General features: G+C 62.6%; 1 protein-coding gene across 1 annotated transcript; it reads left to right on the top strand.

The window, feature by feature from the left end:
• The first annotated feature begins 470 nt into the window (after positions 1-470).
• On the top strand, positions 471-8312 carry LOC141737268 (uncharacterized). Its single transcript, XM_074571943.1, has 6 exons — positions 471-2061; positions 2929-3918; positions 5160-5276; positions 6480-6590; positions 6821-6951; positions 8256-8312. The coding sequence occupies exons 1-6, from the start codon at positions 471-473 to the stop codon at positions 8310-8312; spliced, it is 2997 nt and encodes a 998-aa protein (XP_074428044.1).
• The last annotated feature ends 773 nt before the right edge of the window (positions 8313-9085 follow it).

Raw genomic sequence — 9085 nt, 5'->3', positions numbered from 1 at the left:
GATGGAGGTGGAGATGGGGATCCTGTGGGGTGATGGGGTTCCATGGGGTGATGGAGGTGGAGATGGGGGTCCCATGGGGTGATGGGTGCCCCATGGGGTGATGGAGACGGGGTGGCGCAGGGTGGTGTTGGGAGAGTCCCAGACCCACGGCGGAACGGGTCCGACGCCGAGGGGGGTGGGCAGGGGGCTGGTCCGTGGGGGGGCAGAAGCGGGGGGGCTGTGTGTGGGGCGAGGGGGCGGGTGACGCCCCGGTGCCCCCCAACCCCCCGGCGCCCGCAGGTGGGCGTGGGCGAGGGCAGCCACCCCGGCAGGGTGAAGGTCTACGGGCCGGGCGTGGAGAAGACGGGGCTGAAGGCCAACGAACCCACCTACTTCACCGTGGACTGCAGCGAGGCCGGGCAGGGTGGGTGCCCCACGCCGGGGGGTGGGGTGGGGTGGGTGGGCACCCACCACCCGTGGGCACCCCGCTGATGGTGGGGGGAGGAATGGGACAACCAGGTCCTGCAGCTCCGGTCCTGGGTTTGCAGCGTCTGGGCCACGTCCTGAATCCCTGGTGCTGGTCCACCAGCCCTGGTCCATGTCCACCAGCCCTGGTCCTTCATCCCTGGTCCTTCATCCCTGGTCAAGGTCCATCGTCCGTGGTCCATCCCCCCTGGTCCAGGTCCATCCCCCTTGGTCCAGCATCTCTGGTCCTTCATCCCTTCTCCATCACCCCTGGTCCGTGTCCATCGTCCCTGGTCACCATCCCTGGTCACCATCCCTGGTCCTTCATCCCTGGTCCTTCATCCCTGGTCCAGGTCCATCACCCCTGGTCCTTCACCCCTGGTCCTTCATCCCTGGTCCTTCACCCCTGGTCCAGGTCCATCCCCCTTGGTCCAGCATCTCTGCTCCTTCATCCCTTCTCCATCACCCCTGGTCCAGGTCCATCGTCCCTGGTCACCATCCCTGGTCCTTCATCCCTGGTCCTTCATCCCTGGTCACCATCCCTGGTCCATCATCCCTGGTCCATCCCCCCTGGTCCAGGTCCATCCCCCTTGGTCCAGCATCTCTGCTCCTTCATCCCTTCTCCATCACCCCTGGTCCAGGTCCATCATCCCTGGTCACCATCCCTGGTCCTTCATCCCTGGTCCAGGTCCATCCCCCCTGGTCCATCCCCCCTGGTCCTTCAGCCCTGGTCCAGGTCCACCATCCCTGGTCCTTCAGCCCTGGTCCTGGTCCTTCAGCCCCGGTCCTTCAGCCCTGGTCCATGTCCACCATCCCTGGTCCTTCAGTCCTGGTCCTGGTCCAGGTCCTTCAGCCCTGGTCCTTCAGCCCTGGTCCTTCAGCCCTGGTCCATGTCCACCATCCCTGGTCCTTCAGTCCTGGTCCTGGTCCTTCAGTCCTGGTCCTGGTCCAGGTCCTTCAGCCCTGGTCCTTCAGCCCTGGTCCATGTCCACCAGCCCTGGTCCATGTCCACCAGCCCTGGTCCAGGTCCTTCATCCCTGGTCCTGGTCCAGCAGCCCTGGTCCCTTGTCCCTGGTCCTCATCCATCATCCCTGGTCCTTCAGCCCTGGTCCTGGTGCACCATCCCTGGTCCTTCATCCCTGGTCCCGGTCCACCATCCCTTCTCCATCACCCCTGGTCCGGGTCCATTGTCCCTGGTCACCAGCCCTGGTCCATCATCTGTGGTCCAGGTCCATCATCCCTGCTCCAGGTCCATCATCCCTGGTCTAGGTCCATCATCCTTGGTCCAGCATCTCCGATCCAGGTCCATGCCCCCCGGTCCTTCACACCTGGTCCAGGTCCATCCCCCCTGGTCCATCATCTCTGCTCCTTCATCCCTTCTCCATCACCCCTGGTCCAGGTCCATCATCCCTGGTCACCGTTCCTGGTCCATCATCTGTGGTCCAGATCCATCCCCCCTGGTCCAGGTCCATCCCCCCTGGTCCTTCAGCCCTGGTCCATCCCCCTTGGTCCAGCATCTCTGGTCGTTCATCCCTTTGCCATCACCCCTGGTCCGGGTCCATCGTCCCTGGTCACCATCCCTGGTCCTTCATCCGTGGTCCAGGTCCACCATCCCTGGTCCACCATCCCTGGTCCTTCATCCCTGGTTCTTCATCCCTGGTCCAGGTCCATCACCCCTGGTCCAGGTCCATCATCCTTGGTCCAGCATCTCTGGTCCTTCATCCCTTCTCCATCACCCCTGGTCCGCGTCCATTGTCCCTGGTCACCATCCCTGGTCCATCACCCTTGGTCCTTCATCCCTGGTCCAGATCCATCATCCCTGGTCCATCCCCCTTGGTCCAGCATCTCTGGTCCTTCATCCCTTCTCCATCACCCTTGGTCTGGGTCCATCATTCCTGGTCACCATCCCTGGTCCTTCATCATCCCTGGTCCTTCATCATCCCTGGTCCTTCATCATCCCTGGTCCTTCATCCCTGGTCCTTCATCCCTGGTCACCATCCCTGGTCACCATCCCTGGTCCATCATCCCTGGTCCTTCATCCCTGGTCCAGGTCCATCGTCCGTGGTCCATCCCCCCTGGTCCAGGTCCATCCCCCTTGGTCCAGCATCTCTGGTCCTTCATCCCTTCTCCATCACCCCTTGTCTGGGTCCATCGTCCCTGGTCACCATCCCTGGTCACCATCCCTGGTCCTTCATCCCTGGTCCTTCCACCATCCCTGGTCCAGGTCCATCATCCCTGGTCCTTCATCCCTGGTCCTTCATCCCTGGTCCAGGTCCATCATCCCTGGTCCATCATCCCTGGTCCAGGTCCATCATCCCTGGTCCATCATCCCTGGTCCTTCATCCCTGGTCCTTCATCCCTGGTCCTTCATCCCTGGTCCAGGTCCATCATCCCTGGTCCATCATCCCTGGTCCAGGTCCATCATCCCTGGTCCTTCATCCCTGGTCCAGGTCCATCATCCCTGGTCCTTCATCCCTGGTCCAGGTCCATCATCCCTGGTCCTTCATCCCTGGTCCATCACCCCTGGTCCAGGTCCATCATCCTTGGTCCAGCATCTCTGGTCCTTCATCCCTTCTCCATCACCCCTGGTCCGGGTCCATCGTCCCTGGTCACCAGCCCTGGTCCATCATCTGTGGTCCAGGTCCATCATCCCTGCTCCAGGTCCATCATCTTTGGTCCAGCATCTCCGATCCAGGTCCATGCCCCCTGGTCCTTCACGCCTGGTCCAGGTCCATCCCCCCTGGTCCATCATCTCTGCTCCTTCATCCCTTCTCCATCACCCCTGGTCCAGGTCCATCATCCCTGGTCACCGTTCCTGGTCCATCATCTGTGGTCCAGATCTATCCGCCCTGGTCCAGGTCCATCCCCCCTGGTCCTTCAGCCCTGGTCCATCCCCCTTGGTCCAGCATCTCTGGTCGTTCATCCCTTCGCCATCACCCCTGGCCCGGGTCCATCGTCCCTGGTCACCATCCCTGGTCCATCATCCCGGGTCCTTCATCCCGGGTCCATCGTCCCTGGTCACCATCCCTGGTCCTTCATCCCTGGTCCAGGTCCATCACCCCTGGTCCAGGTCCATCATCCTTGGTCCAGCATCTCTGGTCCTTCATCCCTTCTCCATCACCCCTGGTCCAGGTCCATCATCCCTGGTCACCGTTCCTGGTCCATCATCTGTGGTCCAGATCCATCCCCCCTGGTCCAGGTCCATCCCCCCTGGTCCTTCAGCCCTGGTCCATCCCCCTTGGTCCAGCATCTCTGGTCGTTCATCCCTTCGCCATCACCCCTGGTCCGGGTCCATCGTCCTTGGTCACCATCCCTGGTCCTTCATCCGTGGTCCAGGTCCACCATCCCTGGTCCACCATCCCTGGTCCTTCATCCCTGGTCCTTCATCCCTGGTCCAGGTCCATCACCCCTGGTCCAGGTCCATCCCCCTTGGTCCAGCATCTCTGGTCCTTCATCCCTTCTCCATCACCCCTGGTCCGCGTCCATCGTCCCTGGTCACCATCCCTGGTCACCATCCCTGGTCCTTCATCCCTGGTCCTTCATCCCTGGTCCAGGTCCATCACCCCTGGTCCTTCACCCCTGGTCCTTCATCCCTGGTCCTTCACCCCTGGTCCAGGTCCATCCCCCTTGGTCCAGCATCTCTGCTCCTTCATCCCTTCTCCATCACCCCTGGTCCAGGTCCATCGTCCCTGGTCACCATCCCTGGTCCTTCATCCCTGGTCCTTCATCCCTGGTCACCATCCCTGGTCCATCATCCCTGGTCCATCCCCCCTGGTCCAGGTCCATCCCCCTTGGTCCAGCATCTCTGCTCCTTCATCCCTTCTCCATCACCCCTGGTCCAGGTCCATCATCCCTGGTCACCATCCCTGGTCCTTCATCCCTGGTCCAGGTCCATCCCCCCTGGTCCATCCCCCCTGGTCCTTCAGCCCTGGTCCAGGTCCACCATCCCTGGTCCTTCAGCCCTGGTCCTGGTCCTTCAGCCCCGGTCCTTCAGCCCTGGTCCATGTCCACCATCCCTGGTCCTTCAGTCCTGGTCCTGGTCCAGGTCCTTCAGCCCTGGTCCTTCAGCCCTGGTCCTTCAGCCCTGGTCCATGTCCACCATCCCTGGTCCTTCAGTCCTGGTCCTGGTCCTTCAGTCCTGGTCCTGGTCCAGGTCCTTCAGCCCTGGTCCTTCAGCCCTGGTCCATGTCCACCAGCCCTGGTCCATGTCCACCAGCCCTGGTCCAGGTCCTTCATCCCTGGTCCTGGTCCAGCAGCCCTGGTCCCTTGTCCCTGGTCCTCATCCATCATCCCTGGTCCTTCAGCCCTGGTCCTGGTGCACCATCCCTGGTCCTTCATCCCTGGTCCCGGTCCACCATCCCTTCTCCATCACCCCTGGTCCGGGTCCATTGTCCCTGGTCACCAGCCCTGGTCCATCATCTGTGGTCCAGGTCCATCATCCCTGCTCCAGGTCCATCATCCCTGGTCTAGGTCCATCATCCTTGGTCCAGCATCTCCGATCCAGGTCCATGCCCCCCGGTCCTTCACACCTGGTCCAGGTCCATCCCCCCTGGTCCATCATCTCTGCTCCTTCATCCCTTCTCCATCACCCCTGGTCCAGGTCCATCATCCCTGGTCACCGTTCCTGGTCCATCATCTGTGGTCCAGATCCATCCCCCCTGGTCCAGGTCCATCCCCCCTGGTCCTTCAGCCCTGGTCCATCCCCCTTGGTCCAGCATCTCTGGTCGTTCATCCCTTCGCCATCACCCCTGGTCCGGGTCCATCGTCCCTGGTCACCATCCCTGGTCCTTCATCCGTGGTCCAGGTCCACCATCCCTGGTCCACCATCCCTGGTCCTTCATCCCTGGTTCTTCATCCCTGGTCCAGGTCCATCACCCCTGGTCCAGGTCCATCATCCTTGGTCCAGCATCTCTGGTCCTTCATCCCTTCTCCATCACCCCTGGTCCGCGTCCATTGTCCCTGGTCACCATCCCTGGTCCATCACCCTTGGTCCTTCATCCCTGGTCCAGATCCATCATCCCTGGTCCATCCCCCTTGGTCCAGCATCTCTGGTCCTTCATCCCTTCTCCATCACCCCTGGTCTGGGTCCATCATTCCTGGTCACCATCCCTGGTCCTTCATCATCCCTGGTCCTTCATCATCCCTGGTCCTTCATCCCTGGTCCTTCATCCCTGGTCACCATCCCTGGTCACCATCCCTGGTCCATCATCCCTGGTCCTTCATCCCTGGTCCAGGTCCATCGTCCGTGGTCCATCCCCCCTGGTCCAGGTCCATCCCCCTTGGTCCAGCATCTCTGGTCCTTCATCCCTTCTCCATCACCCCTTGTCTGGGTCCATCGTCCCTGGTCACCATCCCTGGTCACCATCCCTGGTCCTTCATCCCTGGTCCTTCCACCATCCCTGGTCCAGGTCCATCATCCCTGGTCCTTCATCCCTGGTCCTTCATCCCTGGTCCAGGTCCATCATCCCTGGTCCATCATCCCTGGTCCAGGTCCATCATCCCTGGTCCATCATCCCTGGTCCTTCATCCCTGGTCCTTCATCCCTGGTCCAGGTCCATCATCCCTGGTCCATCATCCCTGGTCCAGGTCCATCATCCCTGGTCCTTCATCCCTGGTCACCATCCCTGGTCCTTCATCCCTGGTCCATCACCCCTGGTCCAGGTCCATCATCCTTGGTCCAGCATCTCTGGTCCTTCATCCCTTCTCCATCACCCCTGGTCCGGGTCCATCGTCCCTGGTCACCAGCCCTGGTCCATCATCTGTGGTCCAGGTCCATCATCCCTGCTCCAGGTCCATCATCTTTGGTCCAGCATCTCCGATCCAGGTCCATGCCCCCTGGTCCTTCACGCCTGGTCCAGGTCCATCCCCCCTGGTCCATCATCTCTGCTCCTTCATCCCTTCTCCATCACCCCTGGTCCAGGTCCATCATCCCTGGTCACCGTTCCTGGTCCATCATCTGTGGTCCAGATCTATCCGCCCTGGTCCAGGTCCATCCCCCCTGGTCCTTCAGCCCTGGTCCATCCCCCTTGGTCCAGCATCTCTGGTCGTTCATCCCTTCGCCATCACCCCTGGCCCGGGTCCATCGTCCCTGGTCACCATCCCTGGTCCATCATCCCGGGTCCTTCATCCCGGGTCCATCGTCCCTGGTCACCATCCCTGGTCCTTCATCCCTGGTCCAGGTCCATCACCCCTGGTCCAGGTCCATCATCCTTGGTCCAGCATCTCTGGTCCTTCATCCCTTCTCCATCACCCCTGGTCCAGGTCCATCATCCCTGGTCACCGTTCCTGGTCCATCATCTGTGGTCCAGATCCATCCCCCCTGGTCCAGGTCCATCCCCCCTGGTCCTTCAGCCCTGGTCCATCCCCCTTGGTCCAGCATCTCTGGTCGTTCATCCCTTCGCCATCACCCCTGGTCCGGGTCCATCGTCCTTGGTCACCATCCCTGGTCCTTCATCCGTGGTCCAGGTCCACCATCCCTGGTCCACCATCCCTGGTCCACCATCCCTGGTCCTTCATCCCTGGTCCTTCATCCCTGGTCCAGGTCCATCACCCCTGGTCCAGGTCCATCCCCCTTGGTCCAGCATCTCTGGTCCTTCATCCCTTCTCCATCACCCCTGGTCCGCGTCCATTGTCCCTGGTCACCATCCCTGATCCATCACCCTTGGTCCTTCATCCCTGGTCCAGATCCATCATCCCTGGTCCATCCCCCTTGGTCCAGCATCTCTGGTCCTTCATCCCTTCTCCATCACCCCTGGTCTGGGTCCATCATTCCTGGTCACCATCCCTGGTCCTTCATCATCCCTGGTCCTTCATCCCTGGTCACCATCCCTGGTCACCATCCCTGGTCCATCATCCCTGGTTCTTCATCCCTGGTCCAGGTCCATCGTCCCTGGTCCATCCCCCCTGGTCCAGGTCCATCCCCCTTGGTCCAGCATCTCTGGTCCTTCATCCCTTCTCCATCACCCCTGGTCCGGGTCCATCGTCCCTGGTCACCATCTCTGGTCCTTCATCCCTGGTCCTTCCACCATCCCTGGTCCAGGTCCATCATCCCTGGTCCTTCATCCCTGGTCCATCATCCCTGGTCCAGGTCCATCATCCCTGGTCCTTCATCCCTGGTCCTTCATCCCTGGTCCTTCATCCCTGGTCCAGGTCCATCATCCCTGGTCCATCCCCCTTGGTCCAGCATCTCTGGTCCTTCATCCCTTCTCCATCACCCCTGGTCTGGGTCCATCATTCCTGGTCACCATCCCTGGTCCTTCATCATCCCTGGTCCTTCATCATCCCTGGTCCTTCATCATCCCTGGTCCTTCATCCCTGGTCCTTCATCCCTGGTCACCATCCCTGGTCACCATCCCTGGTCCATCATCCCTGGTCCTTCATCCCTGGTCCAGGTCCATCGTCCGTGGTCCATCCCCCCTGGTCCAGGTCCATCCCCCTTGGTCCAGCATCTCTGGTCCTTCATCCCTTCTCCATCACCCCTTGTCTGGGTCCATCGTCCCTGGTCACCATCCCTGGTCCTTCGTCCCTGGTCCTTCCACCATCCCTGGTCCAGGTCCATCATCCCTGGTCCTTCATCCCTGGTCCTTCATCCCTGGTCCAGGTCCATCATCCCTGGTCCATCATCCCTGGTCCAGGTCCATCATCCCTGGTCCTTCATCCCTGGTCCATCATCCCTGGTCCAGGTCCATCATCCCTGGTCCTTCATCCCTGGTCAGCATCCGTGGTCCTTCATCCCTGGTCCATCATCCCTGGTCCATCACCCTTGGTCCAGGTCCATCACCCCCCATCCCTCCCCCCCGCCCCCCTCGAAGAGGCGCGGGGTGACGGCGGGTGGGGTGGGGGGGGGGGGTGTGCGGTGTGGGGGGTGACGCGGCGGAGGGGGGGGGGGGGGGGTGTGTGTGTGACGTCCCCAACCCCGCAGGTGACGTCAGCATCGGCATCAAGTGCTCGCCGGGGGTGGTGGGGCCGCAGGAGGCCGACATCGACTTCGACATCATCAAGAACGACAACGACACCTTCACGGTCAAGTACACGCCGCCGGGCGCCGGGCTCTACACCATCATGGTGCTCTTCGCCAACCAGGTACCCCCCGGCCCCACGGCTGCCCCCCAACCGCCCCCCAACCGCCCCCCCCGCCTTGGGGGGGGGGGGGGTCACCTCGTCACCTCCCCACGGCGTGTCCTCGCGTCCCGTCCCCAGGAGATCCCCAGCAGCCCCTTCCGCGTCGAGGTGGACCCGTCCCACGACGCCACCAAGGTCAAGGCGGAGGGACCCGGGCTCAGCCCCACGGGTGAGGGGGCGCCGGGGGGTGCCGTGGGGCTGGGGAGGGGGGGGGGGGGGAGCTCTGGGGGCTGGGGGGCAGGGGCGGTGGGGAGCTGGGTGCTGTGGGGCAGGGGGTCTGGGGTTTGTGGGGCAGAAGCTCTGGGGGCTGTGGGGTTGGGGGTCTGGGTGCTGTGGGGCAGGGGGTCTGGGGGTTGTGGGGCAGAAGCTCTGGGGGCTGTGGGGTTGGGGGTCTGGGGGTTGTGGGGCAGGGGGTCTGGGAGCTGTGGGGCAGGGGGTCTGGGGGCTGTGGGACAGGAGCTCTGGGAGCTGTGGGGCAGGAGCTCTGGGAGCTGTGGGGCAGGGGGTCTGAGTGCTGTGG

The sequence above is a fragment of the Larus michahellis genome, unplaced genomic scaffold (assembly GCF_964199755.1).
Source record: "Larus michahellis unplaced genomic scaffold, bLarMic1.1 SCAFFOLD_597, whole genome shotgun sequence".
Taxonomy (NCBI): domain Eukaryota; kingdom Metazoa; phylum Chordata; class Aves; order Charadriiformes; family Laridae; genus Larus; species Larus michahellis.
Note: the sequence above shows the minus strand (reverse complement) of the source record. Positions and strands in the feature narration are given on the sequence as shown.